At 45.9% G+C, this 26,745-nt stretch overlaps 1 protein-coding gene across 5 annotated transcripts in view; it reads right to left on the minus strand.

The window, feature by feature from the left end:
- LOC137559090 (leukemia inhibitory factor receptor-like) overlaps positions 1-26,745 on the minus strand; it is a 169,234-nt gene that overhangs the window by 90,985 nt on the left and 51,504 nt on the right. For 2 of the 5 annotated variants that reach the window (XM_068271788.1, XM_068271786.1), the window contains exons 1-2: positions 20,067-20,142; positions 4,465-4,520 (exon numbers count right to left, since the gene is read on the minus strand). The exons of 1 other annotated variant lie outside the window; for it this stretch is intronic. In XM_068271788.1, coding sequence (XP_068127889.1) covers positions 4,465-4,513 — 49 coding nt within the window. In that variant the 5' untranslated portion in view covers positions 4,514-4,520; positions 20,067-20,142. Of the gene's footprint in view, positions 1-4,464; positions 4,521-20,066; positions 20,143-26,745 lie in introns of those variants that run through there. 2 more of the 5 variants (XM_068271787.1, XM_068271789.1) reach the window with 2 other exon arrangements.

Below are 26,745 nucleotides of genomic sequence, written 5' to 3' on the forward strand. Positions count from 1 at the left end.
TGCCACCCCAGCATATAGGTTAGCCATATGGGTGCCACTGCCCCCCCCTATATAGGTTAGCCATATGGGTGCCACTGCGTGCCCCCCCCATATAGGTTAGCCATATTGATGCCACTGCAGTCCCCCCATATAGGTTAGCCATATGGGTGCCACTGCACCCCCCATAGGTTAGCCATATGGGTGCCACTGCAGCCCCCCCATATAGCTTAGCCATATGGGTGCCACTGCAGCCCCCCCTCCCACCCATGTAGGTTAGCAAATAGCAATACATTTGGGCCCCGCCCTGGCCACTGCCCCTTTATAGGTTAGTATGGCCGCCGACCAGGGCCAGGTATGGTGGTTGGCAGCAACTCTCTCTCCCCCACCCCCCCCCCCCCCCGGCCCCCTCGCACCTCCGACCTCCATCCACAGACCACAGCAGTGACCAGGCACATACAACATACATACTTACACAATCCTGCAGCTTGCCTGGCGTGGGGTCGGGTGACGGGTCGGGTCGGGTCGCTCCGCTCCTCCTCGGGTGACGTGCGGGTCCAATCCAGGCCTCCGACTCCAGGGCACGCTCCTCCGTTCCGGCTCCAGTCCAGTCCCAGCACACTCTGAGAGGAGGCAGCCAGTCCGCGGTCTGCTCCCTCTCCGTGAGGCCGTTGCGACGTCACTCCTCCTTCTCCCTCCCTGGCTGGCCGGAAGCCGGAACTATAGAGTAATTGTAGGGCCGGCCGCCAGGGAGTATCAATACGCGCTTGAGGGAAGTAGTCCTCCTCCTTACACCAGCCACTTTAACAGATGAGGGGGGCCCGCTCCTCTTTTATAATTATCAGGGGGGGGGGGGATTATAATAATTTAAAAAAAAAGTCCTCTGAGCTACGGGCCCCCTGTGATGTAGGGCTGCCGCGGGCCCCATAGCAACCGCTACGCCCCTAGTTACATCCTCAAGTCAAAGTGAACACGAGCTAATTCCACTTTACACATAAAGGAAGCCTGCCTCTTTCCTGCATCACCCACGATACCACATTCTTATCAAAACCCACGCTTTCCTCCTGAAACCTAAACCACAGCGATACTATATCTGAATAATTGCCAAATTCATAGTATGTTGTGTTGCAGCATAGCTAACAAATCATATAGCTATTACCAATGCCAGATTATTATGAATTTTAAAGTGAACCCGAGATGAAAATAAAATAATGAGATAACTTTTTTTTAGATATTTCAAGGTTTTATTATATGTATAAACATATACTTTATGTATAAACATATACTATACACTTTTTCTGCCGAGCCTGAGTGGGTCCATACTACTGTGCAGGCGCAGTGAGTGCGCGTGCCTGAATGCTTTGGGGCCTTAGCACTGAACAGTTTGGTGCAGGAGGACGGGAGGAACTCTTTCAAGTTAAATATTGATCTTGTTCTTTTGAAAAGCTTGCATGTTTGCTTTAAAGTTTGGACAGAGTTGAAAAAAGTTACAACCTCCAACAGATTTTGTTGCTGCTTGTGTTCCCACTGAGAATATTTCTCATGGATTTCTGCCCTGGTGATCAGAACTGGGACAAGGTCCTCCAGCACCCAAGGCTGAGACACCAAAGTGCGCCCCTCCATCCCTCCTACCCCAGCTGTCACACACTGATTGCTATTAGATTAAGAGGGCCACAGGGCCCACAACCTCCCCAACACCTTAATATCTAGTTATCTGGCTTGCAGTCACTGCTATGTATCCCCTTTTCTTATTTCTTTCTGCTTCAAACACAATTAGGAATGACAGCTGAATGAATTGTGCGCCCCCTCCTACACTGCGCCCTGAGGCTGGAGCCTCTCCAGCCTATGCCTCGGCCCGTCCCTGCTGGAGATAACAACATGTTCTTTATAAACAAATCCTTTGGCCCACTGGAGTATAGCAGCAAATTCACACCTAATGCATGACGATGGAATGTGGACGCAATGTCCAAAAAAAGTATGGAGGACACACAGAATTGGACGTAGCATATTGAAATCAGTAGGCTGTAATTTTCGTGTTTGGGACATGGAGCTGAATCTGCACTGGATTCACTCCCAGTGGAAACAGGCCCTTGAGACTTGTACACATACCAGATGGTAGTGTCTATTCATTTGAAAGTTTTAAATCTGATCCATATAGGGGATTTAGATAAAATGTATAGAAGTTGGGGCATTAACACCATTTTAATTGAAGTAACCCTGGCTACAGGAGATAAAAAAAACAGCTTTGCCTGAGCCTGAAACAGGGTACATTCAATTTTGCTTGACCAATCATTGGCCAGTTTTACCACTTCCATTTAGTATAAGATCTTAAATGCAGACATCAAACCAACAAATGTTGATTCCGGTGATACCTTTAATGACTAACTGTACACTGTTTGTTGCAAGCTTTCGAAACGTTACGTTTCTTCTTCAGGCATTATACAGAACTGGATCAGAACCGTACAATCTGCATCCATGCGTTACATGCACTTTGGAAGTTCAGCATCAGAGCCTCCACATAGATAAGTGGCAGTAACAATTATACACTTGCACCTTGTACCTTAAGGTAGAAGTCACATTGTGACTGACATGACATTGGCCTCAATTCACGGAGCATTATCAAACGTTTATCAAACACTTTATCAAACGTTTGATAATTTACCTCATGGGTAAATTCTTATTTTAAATTCACTAAGGTGTTATATATTTATTGAATGTCTTACCGATAAAACGTTCAACAAATATATAACACCTTAGTGAATTCAAAATGAGATTTTACCCATGAGGTAAATTATCAAACGTTTGATAAAGTGTTTGATAAACGTTTGATAATGCTCCGTGAATTGAGGCCATTGTAGCACTTTATTTACCAGAGCCAGATCAATTCTAGAAAGAGACATGTGTCTTTGAAAAACAAGAATGCTTTTGCTCAATTTAAGCTTAAATCTCCAAAGATCAAAGGAACCAATTTGATCTGTTAATTTCTCAAGTGAGGTAGGTTGCGGCGGAGGAAGGGAGGACCCAAATCTGTCATTGTCATTATGCATGTAATTGTTAAGGTCTCATGATAGTAAAATGGGGATAATAGTAACGTGTGAAAGAACATGCTTTATGACGATAGAAGCATAAGGTGTGATATATAAAACAAAACTAAGATAATTTTACATCTGTATAGATTACAATATATCAGGATGAATCTTCCATGTGGGTCTATAACACTGGAAAGGAAATGAAATTCCAAAGATTTACAAATGAATATGGTAACCCCTCTTGCATAGGAGTTGTAAACTAAATGAAAGGAGTGGCTCATTCACATACAGACACTTACCATAAGGCACAGCCGCCTGATGAAGGAAAGGCGGCTCACTCTCCTTCTCTAGTGCCACTAGTTACTTAATACTGAGGGTACCTCTGGTTACCTAATGTTAAGGGACACCTGTAGCTGTGACAGACTGGGGGAGTAAGGGAGAAGTGACAGTTGGGCTAGCCAGCACACTTGTAGTGCGAGCACTGTAATTACAGGACCGAAGATTTGGGTGCAGCAGGCGCCACCATAGGCCATAATAGGAATTACGGCTATACAGTAGCTGCGCAAAGTCAGTAACTTTAGCGCCGTCAGATGACGGAGTTGAAGTTGCTTTTAAAACACTGTAATTGAGCTTCCAGCAATAGCTGGAAGCTGAATTAAATTAATCCCTACTATCCACGTGGACCTGGAGGGTGAATAGTATTTAACGCCGCCGGCGATTTCATATGTATGCCTTGTGGTGCAGTTTGGTGGGTGTTTGTAGGTTCATGGAGGGTAGAGTCTAGGGTGCCAGGACATCTGTGCCTACAGGCTCCTGTGATGTAAATCCGGGCCTGCTTACAGGGCATATATTTACCACAACAACAAAAAAACTAATTCACACTATGGGGTTGATTCACAAATTGTTAAAAACTATTAGGGCCGCTATGCATGCTACTTTTTTTTTTGTTACAGTGTCTCTTTACGTTTCTTCTTCAGGCATGTTTCAGTACTGGGATGGTTATGAATCAGTTCTGAAACATGCCTGAAGAAGAAACTTAAAGTTTTGAAAGCGTGCAGAAAAATCTGGTACAGTTAGTCATTAAAGGTACCACCTAAACAACTTTTTTTTTGTTACAGTATGTCTTCGGATCCTCTCCATGACTAATACCGGACCACACAATCTTATATCTATAGCAGCATTTCCTTCATTCTCATGCTGAAGCCTTGCCAAAGAACACCCTCAGCCCCCTAAGGTTCTCCCTCCAGCCTGGTTCTCTGCCCCTCCCTCCCCTGCTCTCTGCCTGCCTGGTTCAAATTACATCTCTTTTTACAGAGTGAGAGAAAATCACACTTTATTGTGTGTGATCTTGGCAACTTATTAGTTAGGGGCTCTTGAAGGCTAACACGGTACAGTATTCTACTGCTTTACTGTGACTGCTTATCCTGAAATAATAGAATGGTTACCGGTATTTGTTTACCTGAGTTGTATGGTATTGTCAAGATTATTATGGTAATAACACGGATCATGCTTGTCCTAAACATGAAGAAATAAAACAAAGTAAGTACAAAATGAAAATAAAAATCACCCAGCTATTACAATTAAGTTTGAATGGTTACTTTGTACAAAAAACAAAACAAAAAAAAAACAGTACAGCATACACCATCACTATACAAAGAATTTTGTAACCAAAAGTCATTAAAACAGATCTTTCAGCTTTAGTCTGCAGCCATTATAACCCTTTCAGGAAACTTGCTAGAAACCCATGAAAAAAAGTATATTACTTAGTTTAAAAGATATCTAGCATTCTCCTCTGTCGTATTGGTGCAAGAAACTGCACAAAACAGGAAGAAAATTGTACTTGTTCCCTGAAGAAAATAGATTTCATGTATGTGTGGTTTTTTTTTTTGCTATTTGTGTTTTTGAATGTGTATTATTTGTGGGTAATCGACAAGGCCAGATTTCTGCTAAGGCTAAAGAGGTCATGGCCTAGGGTGGCTACTGCTCAAAGAGGTTGGACATGGAAGAGGGGTTGCTACCTATATGGAAAAGTAGGCTGCAAATGGAATAGAGAAATTGACTGCACATGGAATGAGAGCCTTTAGAAAGATGGCATAGGGCCTTAGGGGAAGGAAATTTGGAGATGTTATGTTTTTCGTAATACCTTTAATGACTAACTGTACATGGTTTATTTCAAGTTTTTTAAAATTTTAAGTTTCTTCTTAAGTTATTATACAGAAGTGGGTCAGAACCGTACAACAGTGAATATCTGTAACGGTTGGGTGCCGCAGCTCAGATGTCTGATTATTTGGTGATCTGCAGAATCACCGATAATGCAGACGTCATACCTGATTATGTGTGATCTGCAGAATCACCAATAATACCAGTATAGCAGCACAAGGAGCTGAGTGTGTAGTGCTTGGTGCAACCGTAACTTAATAGTTTGACGAGACCTCACCAGAGGGGCTGGTGAGGTACTATCAGTACACTGACTGTGTAATAGAGTACAGTAACTTTAATAGTTTGGCGAGACCTCACCAGAGGGGCTGGTGAGGTACTGTCAGTACACTGACTATGTAATCGAGTACAGTAACTTTAATAGTTTGGCGAGACCTCACCAGAGGGGCTGGTGAGGTACTATCGGTATAATAAAGTACCAACCCCAGCAAGCTGGAGATACTAGCACTGAAGAGATAGAACCTCCCGAGGAGCGGGTGTCACGAACTGTCTCCTGTCATTTCCTGCTGCCTGTTGGTGGTAGTAGCTTGGACTGCCCTGGACATTCATTGCTCCACCAGCAGAGGGCTCTAAGGACTTTGCCTTATCCTGAACCTCCACCATCCACCAGCAGGTGGCCTGTTACTGCCTTCACAAAGACTTGCAGTTCCCTGTTTGGCCTCTGGATGGCTTCATGGGAACTCTCATTAAAACTGTTCACCACCAGCTGCATCCTGTGGTTGCTGATCACTTGGACTATTTAAGGACTGCCTTTTCCCCTTGCTAATTGCCAGAACTTTAAGTTTCCAGGTCTGAGTTTCTGGACACCCTGGTTCCTGTTCCCTGCCCTGATTCCTTTGTATGCCTTCCTGTTGCCAAACCTGTTTATTCTGTCTGAGACCTTGCTTTTGTCTAATCCCTGGTACCGTGCTTTTCTGATTACCTGTTGCTGACCTTGCTCTCCTGCTGACTCTGATATTCTGCCTAATCCCTTTTGTACTGCGATTGTGTATATATTTCCTGTATATATAATTATGCACTTAGTTAGATAGATAGTCAGGTGTTGTATATATTTGTCACTGCTTCCCGGGTTATTTGTATATATTGTGTGCTGTGCATATGTTTGTGTGATATTTGCATTATGCTTGCATGTATGCTTGCATTATTGCATTCGCAATAAATCATTATTTTGCACCTTAATTCCTGGTTCCAGTGTCTGTATACTGCAAACAGTGGTCAAACCCTGTTTCTCCATTCAGGCTCCTGACAGAAAGTTCTGGCCATATATACACTGACCACTGCAGCTATACTGCACACTGATACCTGGCTGTTATGTCCAAAAATGGATCTGCAACAAATTGATTATTATGCATTGCTTGCTGATGAGGATGAAGCTGAGTGTCGTGCAGATTTTGCTGATTTCTCTAAAGCTGAATTGCAGCAGTTGATTAGCCAGACATATAGTTATGTCAAATTAGGAATAATTCGTACAGAAGATATTGAAAATTTAGCCAGGATCTGGAATGATCTTGCATACCCCAAAATGAGAAATATTTGCATGCAACCTGATTCTGACCAAGGTGTAGTCAGTGATTATGATCCACCGTTTGACAATTATGCCATAGAAGCTCTGATTAACTTGTTTGAAGATGACAGGGAATATTTACTTGATCATTACTCAAACAAAGGTAAACAGACTGTGCAGGCTTGCATAGATTCCCTCCAGTCCCTGATCACTCAGGGAATATGCAAGTATGGGAAAGCCTCCCTTTTGCTAAATGCATGGCAGAGAATTATCTCTGCAGGTTCCACAGCTCCTGCCTTACCTGTTATAAGTCCTGTCCAGGTTGATTTTACTTCTGAACAAGTTAACATGTACTATAGTTATTTGAAGACAGACCGAAAAGCATTTTTTGACTTTTACATTAAGCAAAGCTTTGCATTTGTTTCTGGATGTAAATGTGCGGTTGAGAGTCTATTGTCTGACAGAAAATGTAAGCCTGAGTCAGCCCATGCTTTGATCAATGCATATTCAGAAATCTTGTCATTATGCACACCTCCTGTTAACCCTCTGAATGCCACTCACTCCCAGCCCACTGCAGTTAAAGAGCTGCAAAGTCAGTCTCCCAGCAAAGAAGAATTTAATTTTATTTTTGACTCTGAACTGATTGATGATTTGTTTGATTTTCTGAGAAAGGATAGAGAAGGATTTATTAAGTATTACTGTGACAAAAGTGAAGGTTTTGTGTCTGCCTGTATACGAGCAACTGAGACATTGATTGCGCATAGGCTTTGCAAGTATGAATCCGCTTCTGCCTTAATTGCTGCCTATTTAGAAGTCCTGCAAGTAATAAATTCTTCAGTTAACCCTCCGAATGTCTGTCACATTCAGAATCCTCAGCCCACAGCTACTAAACAGCTTAAATGCCAATCGCCCATTACAAAACAATTTGATTTCATTTTTAACTCTGATCAGATTGATCACTTATATGGTTATTTAAAGAGAGACAAACAAGGGTTTTATGAATCTTACTTTGAGAAGGGGGAATTGTATGTGTCTGCCTGTGTTCGTGCAACTGAGTCATTGATGCTGCATAAGCTCTGTAAGCGTGAATTTGCTTCTATGTTGATTACTGCCTGGCGTGAAATCCTTTCTTCCTGTTTCCACTCTCCTCCTTCTGCTCATTCTCCATGTATCTCTTCTTGTGCCCAGAACTCAGAACCTGCAATAGTTAAAAAACCTGTAAAAACAGCAACATTACAAACCGCTATCAGATCCACACCTTGGTCCTGGCAGTATCCAGTTATATCAAGAGAACCTGCTGTTCCAGTTTCCAGAGTGGTCACCAAAACCAGACGCAAATACTTTCCTACAGCTTCCATTACTCCAGTCATCTCGCCTTCCGTGCAGCCTCCAGTCATCTCGCCTTCCGTGCAGCCTCCAGTCATCTCGCCTTCCGTGCAGCCTCCAGTCATCTCGCCTTCCGTGCAGCCTCCAGTCATCTCGCCTTCCGTGCAGCCTCCAGTCATCTCGCCTTCCGTGCAGCCTCCAGTCATCTCGCCTTCCGTGCAGCCTCCAGTCATCTCGCCTTCCGTGCAGCCTCCAGTCATCTCGCCTCCTGTGCAGCCTCCAGTCATCTCGCCTCCTGTGCAGCCTCCAGTCATCTCGCCTCCTGTGCAGCCTCCAGTCATCTCGCCTCCTGTGCAGCCTCCAGTCATCTCGCCTCCTGTGCAGCCTCCAGTCATCTCGCCTCCTGTGCAGCCTCCAGTCATCTCGCCTCCTGTGCAGCCTCCAGTCATCTCGCCTCCTGTGCAGCCTCCATCTAACTCCTGTTTGGTGCAGCCTCCAGTTAATGTTCCTGTGACACTTGTTATACAGACTCTTGCCTTCCTCTCACAACTCTTGCAGACTTTGTATGCTCCAGAATCCAGTCCTGCCGTTTATTTGTCTACAAAGCCTTGTCTCCAGCCTGCAGAGACTTTGCCTCCGTCTCCAGAGCCTTGTGCTCAGTCTGCAAAACCTCATTTCCAGTCTGCAGAGACTTCAAATCAACCTGCAGAATCCTGCTCACAGTCTGCAGAACCTTGTTCCCAGTCTGCAGAATATTGCCTCCAGCCTGCAGGGACTTTGCCTCAGTCTGCAGAACCTCACTTCCAGCCTGCAGAGACTTTGATCCAATTTGCAAAAGTTTGCATCCAGTCTGCAGAAACCTGCACCCAGCCTGCAGAATGTAGCCCTCAGTCTGCAGAATCTCGCCCTCTGCTGGTAGAGACTTTGCCTCAAGATACAGAAAACTGCATACAGCCTACAGAACCTAGTATCTTGCCCACACAGTCTCAGTGCCAGCTCACACAAACTGTATCAGGGTCTCAGCCAAAGGTCCAGTCAAGTGCTCAGCCAACGGTTCAGCCATGCGCTCAGCCAACGGCCCAGCCAAATGCTAAGCCAAAGGTCCAGATCCATGAAGTTATACAGTCTGTTGCCCTGCCTGAAACTACTGAGCCTGTTAACCTGTCTGAAGTTTTCCTGCCTTCTGTTTCACCTGATGTTATGCAATCTGCTGCCCAGCTGTCACAGACTTCTGCTGCTGCCCAGCCGTCACAGACTTCTGCCGCTGCCCAGCCTCCACAGACTTCTGCCGCTGCCCAGCCTCCACAGACTTCTGCCGCTGCCCAGCCTCCACAGACTTCTGCCGCTGCCCAGCCTCCACAGACTTCTGCCGCTGCCCAGCCTCCACAGACTTCTGCCGCTGCCCAGCCTCCACAGACTTCTGCCGCTGCCCAGCCTCCACAGACTTCTGCCGCTGCCCAGCCTCCACAGACTTCTGCCGCTGCCCAGCCTCCACAGACTTCTGCCGCTGCCCAGCCTCCACAGACTTCTGCCGCTGCCCAGCCTCCACAGGCTTCTGCTGCTGCCCAGCCTCCACAGGCTTCTGCTGCTGCCCAGCCGCTAGAGACTCCTGCTGCTGCCCAGCCGCTAGAGACTCCTGCTGCCAACGCTCCTGATGGTGCCAAAACTACTGTCTGCTCTGTTGGTACCAAGCCTGCTGCATCGCCTGATGTCTGCCAGTTCCCTGCTCTGCCTGAGACCTGCCAACCTGTTGTCCAGTCTCCTGCCAAGCCTGATGATCCTGTCCAGTCTCCTGCTCAGCCTGGTGATGCATGCCAGTCTCCTGCCAAGCCTGTTAGTACCCGCCAGTCTCCTGTTCAGCCTGATCCTGCCAAGCCTCATGTCTGCCAGTCTCCTGCTCAGCCTGATGATGCATGCCAGTCTCCTGCCAAGCCTCTTGGTGCCTGCCAGTCTCCTGTTCAGCCTGATCTTGCCCAGTTTCCTGCTAAGCCTGTTGATCCTGTCCAGTCTCCTGTCCTGCATGATGTCTGCCAATCTCCTGTTAAGTCTGATTCTGTCCTGTCTTCTACCAAGCCTGATGATGCGTGCCAGTTTCCTGCTCTGCCTGAAACCTGCCAACCTGTTATCAAGCCTGATGCCTGCCAGTTTCCTGTTTCACTGCTTGATGGTTTCCGGTGTGTGTTCCAGCTTCCTGAGGTCCAGTTTCCAACATTGCTGGCTGTTCAAAGAATTCTGGTCATATTTTGGTTGGCATTGTTTCCCTCCCTGCCCACCCAGGTCTGGCATTTGCTGTTTTCAGTACTTTTTGCTTTTTTCTGGGTCCTGCCTGATGCTATACAGTTTTTCATCCAACCTGTTTCCCTGCCTGGTGATCTTCATGATGCGTTCCTGTTTTCTAAAAACACAGTTGCAAAATTTAATTTTTTGTTTACTTCCCTGATCACCCAGCCATGGTATCCACTACGAACCCTATTTAAAATTGTTTTGCCTGCCGTCTCCTGGGACCCTGGTGGTGGGTTTGTAAGGTCATGGTGGAGCGTCCTGAGGCCGCTCCTTAAGGGGGGGGCTATGTCACGAACTGTCTCCTGTCATTTCCTGCTGCCTGTTGGTGGTAGTAGCTTGGACTGCCCTGGACATTCATTGCTCCACCAGCAGAGGGCTCTAAGGACTTTGCCTTATCCTGAACCTCCACCATCCACCAGCAGGTGGCCTGTTACTGCCTTCACAAAGACTTGCAGTTCCCTGTTTGGCCTCTGGATGGCTTCATGGGAACTCTCATTAAAACTGTTCACCACCAGCTGCATCCTGTGGTTGCTGATCACTTGGACTATTTAAGGACTGCCTTTTCCCCTTGCTAATTGCCAGAACTTTAAGTTTCCAGGTCTGAGTTTCTGGACACCCTGGTTCCTGTTCCCTGCCCTGATTCCTTTGTATGCCTTCCTGTTGCCAAACCTGTTTATTCTGTCTGAGACCTTGCTTTTGTCTAATCCCTGGTACCGTGCTTTTCTGATTACCTGTTGCTGACCTTGCTCTCCTGCTGACTCTGATATTCTGCCTAATCCCTTTTGTACTGCGATTGTGTATATATTTCCTGTATATATAATTATGCACTTAGTTAGATAGATAGTCAGGTGTTGTATATATTTGTCACTGCTTCCCGGGTTATTTGTATATATTGTGTGCTGTGCATATGTTTGTGTGATATTTGCATTATGCTTGCATGTATGCTTGCATTATTGCATTCGCAATAAATCATTATTTTGCACCTTAATTCCTGGTTCCAGTGTCTGTATACTGCAAACAGTGGTCAAACCCTGTTTCTCCATTCAGGCTCCTGACAGCGGGTGATTCAGACAGTACTGCAGCCTAGTGATCATCTGAGGGGCAGGATATCAAGACTGTACTGCAGCCTAGTGATCACCTGAGGGGCAGGTGATTGAGACTGTACTGCAGCCTGAGGAGCAGGAGGTACAGACAGTACTGCAACTAATGATCACCTGAGGAGCAGGCGATTCAGACCGTACTGCAGCCTAGGAGCAGGAGGTACAAACAGTACTGCAACTAGTGATCACCTGAGGAGCAGGCGATTCAGACTGTACTGCAGCCTAGGAGCAACCGGTCACTAGCAAATAACTTCACCAGAGGAGCTGGAGAAGCTAACACCTCACCAGTGGCGAGGGCCCACTGGTGAGTAGAGTGGTCAGACAGGCAAGGCTTGGCAACAGAGAGGACAGAATCAGAATATAATCGTAAGGCAGAAGAGTAATCAGTAATCAGGCAGAGGTTCAGCAACTAATCAGATGCGCAGAGGTACAGAATCAGTAAGCTTAGAGCGTAGTCAGAGGATAGCCAGAATCATACACAGAATAATCAATAACAATGTAATAATATCCTAGTCTAGGTGTAAAGGCCTTGGTTTCAACACCTGGGATCTAGTCTAAGGTCTGAGCGCTAACACGAGATGTATTCACGACAGCAGACAGTGTCTGAATGAAGCCCGGAGGCTTAAGAAGCAGAGGAGACCTCACTGGCACGCCCCCTGCAGTCAGCCAATCCTGGGCGCCGTGAGGCTCCTCTGGCGTCAGCCAACCAGCAGGTCAGCTGACGAGCCTCCTCTTAGCATAAAGGTCCCGTCTGTGCGCGCGCCCGCGCGAGACTGTGACCCCTTGAGAGAGCAAACGTTACGTCCTCGGCGTCCTAGACGCCGGGAGGACGGGCAGCGGCACAGAGGCAGCTGCGGCGGTGGTGCTGTTCGCCTCAGCTGCCCCGTTCATTATAATATCACAGTTCTGACCCATTTCTGTAGAGAATTAGGTAGGTTAGGAGTGGTACAACTCACCGTCTTAGTTCGGGTGCATAACCTCGGATGCAAAGCCCCTTCCCATGTAAATCAAGCAGGTCAAAGATTCAGTTAGCACACCAGGTGTTTTCAAAAAGCAAATTAGAGTTTTATTCTTCAATTCATGTGTCAAACACCATAAGTTGACAATTGTTTCAGGGCCACGCTGGGTCCTCTTATTAAGAACAGTGCGGACGTATAACAAAAATGATATATAACAAATACAGTTCTGTATAGTGCCTGAAGAAGTTTTGAAAGCTTGAAATAAACAATGTACAGTTAGTATTAAAGGTATTACCAAAATCAACGTTTGTTGGCTTGATGTCTGCATTTCTGCTCCTCGACTATCACCGGACCAAACTTCACTCGTTATGTTTTTGTAATCAATGTTGCTCCACTGAGACCAATACCTGGCTGGCATTAGTGGGGTAACATTGATTACTATTCAAAAATCATCTAATTACAGCCACATTAGCCTTCCGGAGTAAGGTGACACCACTAGGAAGATCACTACTGTGACCTGGAGGAGACTGCAGTCAGGAAGTTAGCTCTGAGTGGCTGGGAGGATCAGGGAGCAGATGCAGAGTGGCTGTCCAGAGCTCTTCAAAGTTCTCATTACACTGGCAATGGGACTTGTAGGTCTAATCTATGCAGGGACTTGTGTTCTTTCTCCAAAAGTGGGGGGGGAAGTAGGTGCGTCTTATAGTCCGAATGTGCATCCATGTGTCCCCCCAGAAGGAAGTGCAGGGGCAGACTAGAGTGCGCTTATAATGACCCATATTCACGGGCTACAATTGTCGCCGCAACCACGTGGCACGCGCGTGTTGCGGCGACAGGTCGCCCGTGAGTATGAGGCGTGCACCCCGAACCGTCGCTTGTCGCTGCTGTCGCCAGGCGATTGGCACGGTCAATCGCATGGCGACAGTTGCCGCCGCAACTTCGCCGCAACTGTCGCTAGTCCGCGTGTGTATGCGGACTAGCGACAGCAACCAATAGCAAATTCACGGAGCTTCCGGCTGGGGGGAGGAAAGTCGGCAGAAGCTTCCGTCGCATCACTCATCCCTCTTCCGCGTGTGTATGCGGAGGGACCTGTGCGGAGGGACCGAACTGTCGTGCACACGCTCCCGTGTGCTAGCGACAAGGGACAACTGTAGCCCGTGAGTATGGGCCATTACTCAGTCCCGGCTCTGAGTGCTGAGTGCTGCATCCTCCTATTTCACCTTTCCTGCAGGCAAGTGATAATCACAGGCTTTGTCCCCCGCTGATGGTATCAGCCGACATGCTGCATAGGTGGCTCTGGTCTTTTGCTGTGCGTCTGCGTAAGCCCTGTCCGCCCCATCCGTAAGATCTTCAACAGTGCTGGTGGCTGACATCTGAGCGGTGCATCTCTGGTTTCAGACCATCTGAGCCAATCAGGAAAGGAAAGGAGGCAGAGGGTAGCTGTGATTGGTGGTCGGGGACAGTGCCTGATTGGTTAATGGCCTAGAAGAGGGTGGACGCGACATCCCGGTTTGTGAATCTGCTGCAGAGGGGCATGGATGGGGCCTGAGATGCGGCAATACAGCGGGCTGAAACCAGAGATGCACCACTCAGATGTCAGCCACCAGCAGTGGTGAAGATCTTATGGATGGGGTGACAGGGCTTAAGCAGACACACAGAAAAAGACCAGGCTCGTGCCAGAGCCACCTATGCAGCATGTCGGGTGATACCATCAGCGGGGGACAAAGCCTGTGATTATCACTTCCCTGCAGGAAAGGTGAAATAGGAGGATGCAGCACTCAGAGCCGGCACTGAGTAAGTGAGCACACTCTAGTCTGCCCCTGCACGTCTTTCTGGGGGGACACATGGATGCACATTGTCAGGAAACAGAGGACACAGGACGGACAGGGGAATGGACAGCAGACACAAGGGGTGTAGACAGATGACACAAGGGGATGGACAGGTGACACAGGGGGGCAGACAGAGGACACGGTATGAACAGATGTCACAGGGGGTATGGTCAGCAGACACAGGTGGTGCAGACAAGTGACACAGGGGGATGGAGGACATGGTAAGGACAAAGGTCACAGGGGCTATGGACAGAGGACACAGGTGGACATAATAATTGGGGGAAAGGGTCTAGAAGACACCCCTGCACTGTAGATGCACCAGGTTTAGCATATCTTTTTCCCTGGATTTTGCCCTCCAAACCTAGGTGCGTTTTATAGTCCGGTGCGTCTTATAGTCCGAAAAATACGGTATTTTCTGCTGCACCAGGTAAAGGGGGAGGGAGGTGTTTGGGGGCTTTGTGCTTTTTTAGCACATCCCCGCCTGTACCATTTACAGGGGACTTTGCTGTACATATATTTTTCAAATAGTATAGGTTTAATAGGTGGCACTGGATGGCCTCTTGGTATGTGTGATCTTTAAACGTGGTAAAAAAATCACATCTTTTATGAATAGTACAATAGACAGAAAAAGTTATTTTTAAAAAAAATGAAGTTATTTTAACAGATATACCCAGTGCTATTCCACTGATTTATGCACATTTGCACCCCATCAACCTGCACAAGTTAAATAGTCCCATTTGCAGAAATAAAAAAAATGCCCTAATACATTTTCAAGACCTACAAAATGCTGGTCTTTTGGCCTTGGTGCGCATTTCTGAAACTCCATGTGGCCCAAACACACCCTGAAAATGTGTTACCTGAAATGGCCACTAGTGATTGTTTGGGGTAGATTCTAGGTAAAATCTCTGTTCAGACATGCTATTTGGCTTCTGCCTAGCCCCCTGTTATGTGCTATAGAGAGGGAAGCAGGGGGCCTGACAGATTGGAGTTAATTAGTATTATGGGACATGTCTGCTATTGCTACATTTTCACCTAAGAAGACCACAAGTGAAAATGTTGCATCTATATGTAGCTTTAGGATGAGTTCATTGGCTGTTTTACTACTCCTTGCTTAGCACACTGCGCTTTTACTAAGAGATAAGCAACAGCATAATAACCTTTAAAGTAGTCTGAAAGTCAGCACTTTGCTCTAAAAGATTCCTTACAGCTTTAAAGCTGCTATCCTAGAAACAAATTCTAGCAGAACATCACTGAAATGGTTAAACAAAGCACTTTGTCCTGCTATTCAGCTACAAATCCACATCCAAACTGGAGATAATAGTATCTTTTTTACTTGTTAACCACTTGTCGACCACGCACTCATACCGCATGTCGGCAAAGTGGCAGCTACAGGACCAGCGACGCAGTTCTGCGTCGCCGGCTGCAGGCTAATTAATCAGGAAGCAGCCGCTCGCGCGAGCGGCTGCTTCCTGTCAATTCACGGCGGGGAATAGCCTGCGGGCCGCCGATCGCGGCTCGCAGGCTAAATGTAAACACAAGCGGAAATAATCCGCTTTGTTTACATTTTTACAATGCTGCTACAGTAGCAGCGTTGTAGTAGATCAGCGATCCCCGGCCAATCAGCGGCCGGGGATCGCTGTCACATGACAGCGGGGAGCCTATTAGAGGCTGCACAGGACAGATCCGTTCCTGTGCAGCCTCCGATCTCTCGGGCAGGGAGGGAGAAGAGGGAGGGGGAGAATGTCGCTGCGGAGGGGGGCTTTAAGGTGCCCCCCCCCCGCCACCCACAGCATGCAGAAGCAATCAGACCCCCCCAGCACATCATCCCCCTAGGGGGGGAAAAAGGGGGGCGATCTGATCGCTCTGCATGCCAGCTGATCTGTGCTGGGGGCTGTAGAGCCCACCCAGCACAGATCTGAAAATACAGCGCTGGTCCTTAAGGGGGGGGGGGGGGTAAAGGCTAGGTCCTCAAGTGCTTAAACACAAATGTATCAACACTGGAATGTAAACAAACACTCTCTGAGAAACTGTCTCTGCTTCGGGCACACACAGTGTTCAGAATAGCTCATTAGAAGATTTTCATATATAATAAAAAGCAGTTATAATAGAAAAAATAATAAAATGCAATGCCAGCTTTCAGGGCAAGATAAACTACACTTTGGAAATTTGTAATTTGTAGACAGACAATATTACTTGTTCACAAAAGCAAATATAACTGTATGAGTAATATAAAGTAGGAAAACACATTTTTATTGAATGTTATGTCAGAGTTGCAGACCACTTTACAGAAAAACATTTTTTGTTACAGCTGATAAAAAATCCTGCAATAAATCTGCAGTGTGTCTACTTCTTGCTTTCATGGAAGTAGACATGGGGTTAATGTAGACCTGAATTATTGCAATGGACAGAAGGAAAACAGAGACAAATGTACCCTGTATGTATTTAGAGAGTGATCAATTACTGTGATCAATGGAAATCTCTGACCTCCATTTTGATGGCCATTACACCGTAACAGCTTCCTGGTCAGCACACTGTTAACCTCCTTGCCGGTTATCCCGAGCTCAGCTCGGGGTAACCTGCCGAGGAGGATTCCTCAGGCCCTGCTGGGCCGATTTGCATAATTTTTTTTATACACGCAGCTAGCACTATTACTAGCTGCGTGTCACTTACGATCGCCGCCGCTCCGCGCTGATCTGCCGCTCCGCGCCGATCTCCTGCTACCCGCCGCATTAGAGGGTGCCCCACCCTGAGACCCGTGTGCTGCCTGGCCAATCAGTGCCAGTCTGCGCTGAGGGGTGGATCGGAACTCCCTCTGACGTCACGACGTCGATGACGTCGGTGACGTCATCGCGCCCATCGCCATGGCGACGGGGAAGCCCTCATGGAAATCCCGTTCAGAACGGGATTTCCGGATGGGCATATGCGCCGGCGGCAATCGGCGCATACGGGGGGACGCCGCAGGGAGGGGGGAAGCATGTAGCTAGCGCTAGGCTTGCTACATGCTTAAAAAAAAATGCAAAAAAACACCCTCCCTGCCGTGCGCAGCATATAATTAGAATGGCAGGGAGGTTAAACTGATACATAGCCCACTTGAGCCATAGAGAAACATGGACATTACCTTGCACATTCAGTTGTAACTGACAGCAGCTGATATATAAATGACAACAACTGGTATGTTTCAGTTCTGACAAAATATTATCAGAACTGAAAGGGATCACTGTAAGAAAATGGTGAGCTTCTGAGAGGAACTGATGGCAAGGTTAGTATATAATATTCATTTGCAGCTACATCATGTGTTTATTTTAAAGAGGAACTGTAAGCTCAAAATAATTTATTGCCAGCAGGTAGCCTATACCCAATTTATAGATGAAAACCCAGTATTTTCTGCTAGAAATCCAGCATTTTGCTGGAATTACACCTTTAAGTAGGAAGCCACGCCCCCTCATGAGGCTGCTCCGCGGCTGTATATTCATTAAGCTTGTGCGCACTGCCTTCTGGGTAGTGACATCATGGGTTGCTAAGGGGGAAAAAAAACAGCAGTCCTCACTGTCATCAAGGTGGGACATGTGCACGAGGCAGAAGAAGTTTATCTTGCAGCCTCCGATGGGATGACTGATCATCCCTCTCTGCCCTGTGAAGCTGCCGCTGCCACTATCAGGTCAGCGACATGTGTTTAACTCTCCTCATCCCAGCTGGAATCCCTCTTGTCAGCTCTTCCTACAGCCTCCGATGATCTTATAGCTCTGCCTGCATGTCATGTGCATTCACCCGACATGCAGGCAGAGTTAGAAGATCATCGGAGGCTGTAGGAAGAGCTGACAAGAGGGATTCCAGCTGGGATGAGGAGAGTTAAACACATGTCGCTGACCTGATAGTGGCAGCGGCAGCTTCACAGGGCAGAGAGGGATGATCAGTCATCCCATCGGAGGCTGCAAGATAAACTTCTTCTGCCTCGTGCACATGTCCCACCTTGATGACAGTGAGGACTGCTGTTTTTTTTCCCCCTTAGCAACCCATGATGTCACTACCCAGAAGGCAGTGCGCACAAGCTTAATGAATATACAGCCGCGGAGCAGCCTCATGAGGGGGCGTGGCTTCCTACTTAAAGGTGTAATTCCAGCAAAATGCTGGATTTCTAGCAGAAAATACTGGGTTTTCATCTATAAATTGGGTATAGGCTACCTGCTGGCAATAAATTATTTTGAGCTTACAGTTCCTCTTTAAGCAGGGGTCAAGTGGGGCGTGGACGCGGGTGGACGACGTCCACTTACTTTTTCCTGAGCGTGGACGCCGTCCACCCTGGCATGTGTGGAGGGGAGCAGCGCAGTGGAAGGAGAGCTGTGAGCAGCGGGTGGAGAAGGGGGCCATCTCCCCCCCCCCCCCTTCCCTCACCTTAGGGCTCTCCATCCCTCGCTCTCCCCTCCAGAACTAATGTGCGGGCAGCCGGCAGCCGGCGGGACTTACCTCTTCCTCATTCCGGGGCAAGATCTGCGTGCCGCTGCTCTGGTCTAGACCAGACCAGACCAGACCAGACTAGCGGCAGTGGGTAAGTCCCGCCCTCTGCCGGCTGCCCGCACATTAGTTCTGGAGGGGAGAGCGAGGGATGGAGAGCCCTAAGGTGAGGGAAGGGGGGGGGGGGAGATGGCCCCCTTCTCCACCCGCTGCTCACAGCTCTCCTTCCACTGCGCTGCTCCCCTCCACACATGCCAGGTTGGACGGCGTCCACGCTCAGGAAAAAGTAAGTGGACTTCGTCCACCTGACTTTGCCCTATGGGCCTGATTCACAAAGCGGTGCTAACAGTTAGCACGCTAGTGAAAAGCCCTTTATCACGCCTAAACTCTGTTTAGGCATGATAAGTTTAGGTGTGATAAGTTTAGGTGTGATAAGTTTAGGCATGATAAGTTTAGGTGTGATAAGTTTTTAGGCGTGATAAGTTTAAGCACCAACTGGGTTAGCACCGCAGTGCACAGCTGATTCTGGTGCACTTTGCATAGAGTTTAATGGCGCTTCTTTGCGTGCGGGACTTTGCGCGCGATATAAACTTATCTAAACTTATCATGCCTAAACTTATCATGCCTAAACTTATCATGCCTAAACTGAGTTTAGGCATGATAAAAATGGTTATCACGCCTAAAGTCTTTAACTGGGGTATCACCGCTTTGTGAATCGAGCCCTATGTGTCTTTTGGTGAAATGCTGTCAGATTACATCTATTTTGGGGGGATACACTACGGCAGAGCTCAAACTTCCCCAGCAGACCTTTTACATCGCTGCTAAGGTCATGTATATTTGGCCCCACCCATGACCACGCCCGCATTATGCTTGACCACGCCCATCTTTGGCGCGCCGCGCATAAAACGGTGCAGCAGTTTTCCTTGGCAAGGAAGGCCGCAATAGCAGTATAGGGGGCGATATTGTGGCTGGGAACACGAAGAATCACTCGCGTTCCCAGCCTGTCGGGTCCTGATGGCGAAACCGGAAGTAGCCGCCGGCGGGGACGGGAGGATCGGAGAGACACGGCGAGGGCACCGATCAGCTGCAGGGGGCTGAGGGAAGCCCCAGGTGAGTAAAACTCTTTTTTTTTTTTACTTAAGTGCCTCTTTAAGGAGTGAAAGATTCTTTGACCTGATCCCTCAGGAACTTTGAAAGTGTTCGTTTGTTGTCAGAGAACGCAATGTAGGACCTGCCTGAGGGCCTGAAACTTCATACAATTTTTATAATGTTTCATTAAAACAAGTACATTTAATAACAGGTTATTGAAGTTTTGTCACTAAAAATATACTTTCACTAATCTAGGCAATGATTATTAAGAAAAGAAAAAAGATCTATCTAATCTTCCTTCTTACCTTTTCTCAACAGGTACCACTGTCTTGAATTAGGACTCTTGCTTGAGTGAGGAATTTCACAGGTTTAGTAGCATCCGATTCACTAAGGATTACAAAACAGCACAGCAATATTGCTAAAGCAGCAATAGGTACTACCCACCTGCATGTGCCAATCTGCTACAACTAAACAACTAGCGAAACCAACCCACTCAAACCGCCAACACCATGTAAGGATATGTGTGGTCTCCTTATCTCCCTGCAATACATTATCAGCAGCAGTGTGAGTAGAATCTATCTTAAGGGGAAGTCAGGCAGCCAGTCTTATTATAAAGAACTATGAGTCAGTGCGTCTTCCTAACAAAAAGTATATCATTTATGATACAATTAAACTGCAGGATAGAAATGTGTCATATACAATTCTTTTTTTAGATTATTTATAGAAAAATATGATAATATAGGGAACATGCAACATGTCAGTGTGCCTCAGAACAATGCAATCTTGTTGCATGTAACTAGATTGCTAGACTGTAGTCTATGCGCCATGAATGTTATTAGCATATAACTGGAGCTCAACTATTGAAGTCAAAGGCACTAGGGTCCAATGAGTTCCATATCAATCCAAGGACAAAGCAAACAGCAAAGGGCAAATATCCAAGGTGGACAGGCCAAGGCAATGATGGACACAAGAGTCACAACCCTATTAGACAGCCCACCAATCCTATGCATCAGCTAATGGAGGTTCCAAAGTCATCTATTTAGAGTAATATATAGATAAGAAAAATAGGATACTAGGTGTAGGGGAAGGGAAAAGAAAGTCCATCTGGGAAACTTCATAAATAGTTCTATATGAGACCACAATTATTATTATTATTTTTTTATTTAATTATTTTTTGTTGTTTTTATTTTTTTTTATTACGCAAACCCCTCAATGAAATGCACAGAATCTGACATTAAAGAAAATGGCTTATTTATTGAACTCTGTGAGCACACAATTGCAGTGTTACTGTAAGGATCCTGGGTAGTGGCGTAGCAAATGTGGATGCTGAGGTTTCAGCCGCACTGGGGCCCCTTGACCAGAGGGGCCCTCTTTGATCTATCTTATTAGCTTTTCATTGGTACTATGCTGATAATGAACACCTCTGTATGTGCATGTCATTGTGCTAACCCTTAAAACGGTTTCCTTACTCTAAATACACCTCTCTGACACTGCAGCTGTCCATGGTATTTTTTGGGGCTCCATATCAATAGAGTGCTTGGGGCCCGATGTAAAACTTGCACTGGGGCCCAAGCTTCTTAGTTACGCCACTGATCCTGGGTGATCACCAGTTTCCCTTCAGACCCAATACATCAATCTCCACTGTGAGCTCCTTCTTTAGCCAAGCCCCCATCTGAGCAGGAGACACCAAAAGTCTACCTGACTACAGCTGCCCCAGGACTGCATTTACACAAAGTATTGGGTCTGAGGCCGAGGAAACCAATGTACATCCGAGAATCCAAACACAGACAGAGTCCAGCAACTAGCCTGAGGTCATATACAGCAGATCAGGTCATTTGGGTTGGGGATAAGCACACCACCATTCCAGTGAACAAGCTTTTGAGTATAACTTGGTTCAACCCGCTATGTAATAGGGGGGAAGGTAGGTTTGTAGAGAAATTGGGCATGATTCACAAAGCCTTTTTATTTGTTTTCCTCTGTTTTCACCTTATCTACAGGTATGTTACATTTACATTTTTAAACTCACAAAGAGTAAAAATATACTATAATTAAGGCAAGAAAAGTAATATTTAAATGAAGTAAAACAGGAACAACCTACTTTGTGTGATTATTTTGCTTGTAAATGTGCTGAAAGGTTATTTTTTATAAGTTAGGTAAAAAATAAGTCATTTTGAGTAGTTTTGTGAATAGAGCCCATTGTAGACAAAAAAAAAAACAAAAAAAACATTCTAACTGCCACTCCAAAAACCATAAAAGAATACTTTTGTTTTTGATCAACTAATCTTTTTAACATACTAAAGGATACACAACCCTTTAAAAACAATGCCTTAACCGCACTTAGCTGGAGCACTCCCTTTTACCTCAAGCACCTTTGCAATCCCACTACACCGCTCACACATACACAGATCAGCCGATCTTGTTACTATTGTGATAATGTGTACATGCTTTCAGATAAGGCCACAGTCGCTTGAATGATTATGGAACCAAAGCAGTGACTACGGCAAGTCCACTCCTCTGCTTGAATAGCACACTGGCTTGTATGATTGATACCATCATTCCATAGGAGACAGCAGGCAAAGTATCCCACATTTTGCCCAGATCTTCTTCTGCCAGCTCAGTTATGCACCGCAGTGCCCTGTGATATGCTTAATATCCAGATCTCGGAATTCCAATTCTGCCAGTTGCATGGTAATACAACTCCTGCAGAGCGACCACTTACGCTCGATCCATCTCTTTGGTCTAGACCAGTGTGTAACTCACCACTCCTGTGCAAATCCGCTCTCACAGGATTGTCATCTTGTTCCTACGACAGCGTCCCGTGGTTGTGACACGTCCCTGTCCAGGTCAATGTGCCGGTTGGTTTGTTGACTGTAGGCTGGCTGTGTGCATCTCTTGATCAGCCCAAAGATCAGAGAGGGAAGTCATTCTCCATGTGTAGGCATGTCATCTACGGGCAGATACGCGTTACGCCTACTGTGACGTAGGCTTTGTCAGTGTGAAATGTCTGATACACTGCGGATACCAGGAAGGGGCGTTTTCTAATCTCCCGTTTGTATTATGCTATGCATAGAGAGTGTCTTCCAGTACATTACATTACATCACATGCCAGGAGGCACTAGGTTTTCTGCACTGGTCAAACAGATGCTCCACAATATTGCCCGAGGAAGCGCCTGCACCCGCGAAACGTGTTGCATGTGGAGTCACTATATATTTTTTTGTAAATAAAGAAACACTGCACATTTGGTGTTTTGAATTTTGGAAGTAAGCCCACCACTGTCTATTTTGGAAGCTTTTATTCTAATTGGCGTCTCTGTATCATCGATCCCTATATTTGATATTGTCCACCCTTGGTGAAGGGGTGTATCCCCGTTTACCTTCTACAACAGAGAGTGACTTTTAACCCAAGTTAAAGCAGGCATGTTTTGTCTGCCTATGCCTTGACAAAGGGGACCAGTGTGGCCCCAAAACGATCATCGGCTGTGAAGATCAGATATCATGACGTGTGTGTTGGAGCAATAAAGGAGTATATCATTCCTTAAAGGGGAACTTCAGCCTAAACAAACATACTGTCATCAAGTTACATTAGTTATGTTAATTAGAATAGATAGGTAATATAATCTCTTACCCACCCTGTTTTAAAAGAACAAGCAAATGTTTGTGATTCATGGGGGCTGCCATCCTTGTCATGGGGGCAGCCATCTTTTTGGATGAAAGGAGGTGACAAGGAGCAGGAGACACAGTTCCAACTATCCTGTGTCCTGATCACCCCTCCCAGCTGCACACGCTAGGCTTCAAATGTCAAATTCTAAATGTAAAAAAAAAAAAAATTGCACCAAAACAGTAGAACGAGAACAACAAAATCAGAAATCCCATCATGCTTTGCACAGCATCAGGGGAAAAAAGCCCGGGCAGTTTTCTTCAGTGCTGCTGAGTCGATTTTTAGTCCGGAGGTTCACTTTAACAAGACTGTGTGTGAAGACTTCTTTCAATTGTTTGGATTATATTGCCTGTGGGTTCCTGCAACAGCAACTACTATTTAGAGGTTTCCGATTCTTTTGATTGTTTGACCCGAGTGGGGACGCAGTTGGGATCCCCATCTGCAATTCTAGTGGTCGCCTATGTGGTGACCCACCCTTGTGAGTATATTTCAGGTACCACATTTTCCAGTTTTGGCCAGTACATTCTACACTATTGGGGCTATCGGTTTCTGTTTTATCTCCTACCCATATGAAGGTTGACATGTGCGATGGTTGAGATTGGGCTCGCGGGTGGCCACCAGGGCCACCAGTGCTCTGTAACTGTAAAAGCAATCCTGGAATCCCGTCTACAAACTCCATGCTCCTCCACCGCACATACGTCAGGTCAAGGGTCACAACACGTTTTGGAGGACGCCTCTTTCATCAGGTGTATTTTAATTTTTACAGGTTTTTGCGATAGTGGTTCTTTAATCCTTGCAATATATAGAGCTGAACTGTATTTGCTGCACTTCTTCATCAACCGTGGAAATTCTCTTTATCTCCGATTAAGTTCGTACAAGAAGAAATAAGAAAGTCAAGAATGTGCAGATTTTACAACGATAAAGTTACATCCGCAGAAACATCATCTGAGTAGCAAAGTTCACGGAATTCAGAAACACACAGATACAGATATATGTGTTTCAGCTATATTACCAACAATCTTAAGAGCAAGAACAGAAAATGGCAAGAATCTGATAGAGATCTTACTACCAGTAACGCAATAGCACAAGAGGACATAAGTTGTGAACTTTCCTGATATGAATCTGTGTGGTACAATGCACCACAAGTTAGAAAGAAAGTATATGTGACAGTTTATTAATCTATAACTCATTGATAGTAAATCCAAATCTGATTTATAAATTTCTGCATGCATCTTATAAATAGAAATCTGTTATAAAAACATAAGCAGAGTTCATGTATAAAAGGCTCCCGGTAAAAAGTGCGCCAGATATAGCTGCTATTAGAATAAATATCGGTGAAATTACTGATATTCTACTAGTTAATTTTGATAGTAAAATATGAGTATTCTTAACCAATATTTTACCATAACCTAACCTATCCCTACCCTCACACAGAGCCCTCCCTCTACCAATACCTAACCCTAACCACCCTCTTCCCGATGGTGCCTAACCCTAATCATCCATGGTGGTGTCTAACCTTTACGGCCCCGGCACGTAACCTTAACCTCCCTCCCATGGTGGTACCTAAGCCTAACCCCCCCTCCAAATGGCGTGGCCATGCAGTTAGTGGGTGTGGCCATGGGTGGGGCCAAAGGTACATGAACTTAGCAGCGGTGTAAGCTACAGGTAACGGGCCTGCCCATCGAAAAATTGGATGGAGCCCCCTGTCTTTTATTTAGATAATTTACAATCAGTATAGGCATAGATCAAAGATGTATACGCACATACAATTTTGATTGGTCAATCACTGACCAATTTTACCACCCCCGTGCAGTAAGTGGGCCAACAGGCAATGAATTTTATGAACAGAGCTAAAATTGGCTAATCAAAATTGTATGTGTGTACCAGGCTTTACAGCTAATACTGTACATACTGAAAGTAGCAGGGAACAGCATACTATACGGCTGGTTTACAATCAGTAAAGGCACAGTACACACTGGAGGTAGATCAGCACACAGTGCAGGCACAGTGCGCGCTTAGTGCAACGCACCGAAAAATGAGTGTGGACATTCAATTCAATTCACTTTATTGTCATTGTGTAACACAACGAAATTACTTTTCATGACAACCCAATGGTGCATATAGGGAACATAGTGATAGTAACAAGGAAGAGAAGAAATTATACAAGTATGCCAGGTATTACAGATGTTTAAACAATTTGTACACAGTGTTGTACACATTATTTCAGAGAGGATTCAGAGTTCATCAAGTTTATGGCGGATGGGAAAAAGCTGTCTTTCAGTCTGTTTGTGTGTGAGCGAATTGATCTAAAACGTTTACCTGATGGAAGGAGCTCGAACAGGGCATTTCAAGGGTGAGTGTTGTCCTTGATAATGTTTTTGGCCCTTCTCACGCTGCGAGTATTATACAAAAGAGCCAGTGATGGTAGTTCAGTGCCAATAATGGCTTCTGCTGTTTTAACAACTCGCTGCAGGGCTTCTCTAGTAGCCTTCGTGCAGCTGTTGTACCAGGCCATCATGCAATTGGTCAGAATGCTTTCTATAGTGCATCTGTACAAATTAACCAGCAGCTTCTGTGGGAGGTTAGCGCTTAGTTTTCTCAGAAAGTAGAGGCGTTGTTGTGCTTTGCCAGTTAGATCTAAAGCATTGTCAGCCCAGGACAGGTTCTCTGCGATGGTGACTCCCTGGCCATGGACCAGAATGTGGGTGTGGTCACAGGTGGAGACAAATTTACATGAACTTAGCAATGTGGGACATTAGATTAGGACAGTGGTGGCGAACCTTTTGGAGGCCAAGTGCCCAAACTGCAACCCAAAAGTCACTTATCTATCGCAAAGTGGCAACAGCAATTTAAACTAAATACTATACAAACGTTTTAACTCATACATGAACATTATGGAAAATCCAAGTTGAAAATAAACTGTGAAGATAAACAATAATTTCATCCATCCTACTCCTGAAAAATGTATTCATTTTTTTTTAGAACCTCACAGTTTTATTTTCTGTTTTAAAATGCTAAAAAAGTAGGTCTCGCAGTTAGCAATCATGTGACCCCCAATAAGACAAATTCAGCAATCATGAGGCCCCTATCAAGACAAATTCAGCAATCATGAGGCCCCCAAAAAGACAAATTCAGCAATCATGAGGCCCCCAACATGACAAATTCAGCAAACGTGAGGCCCCCAACTAGACAAATTCAGCAATCATAAGGCCCCCAACAAGACAAATTCAGCAATCTTGAGGCCCCCAACAAATCATGAGGCCCCCAACAAGACAAATTCAGCAATCATGCGGCCCCCAACAAGACAAATTCAGCAGTCATGAGGC

Source organism: Hyperolius riggenbachi, chromosome 1 (assembly GCF_040937935.1).
Source record: "Hyperolius riggenbachi isolate aHypRig1 chromosome 1, aHypRig1.pri, whole genome shotgun sequence".
NCBI classification, from domain to species: Eukaryota; Metazoa; Chordata; class Amphibia; order Anura; family Hyperoliidae; genus Hyperolius; species Hyperolius riggenbachi.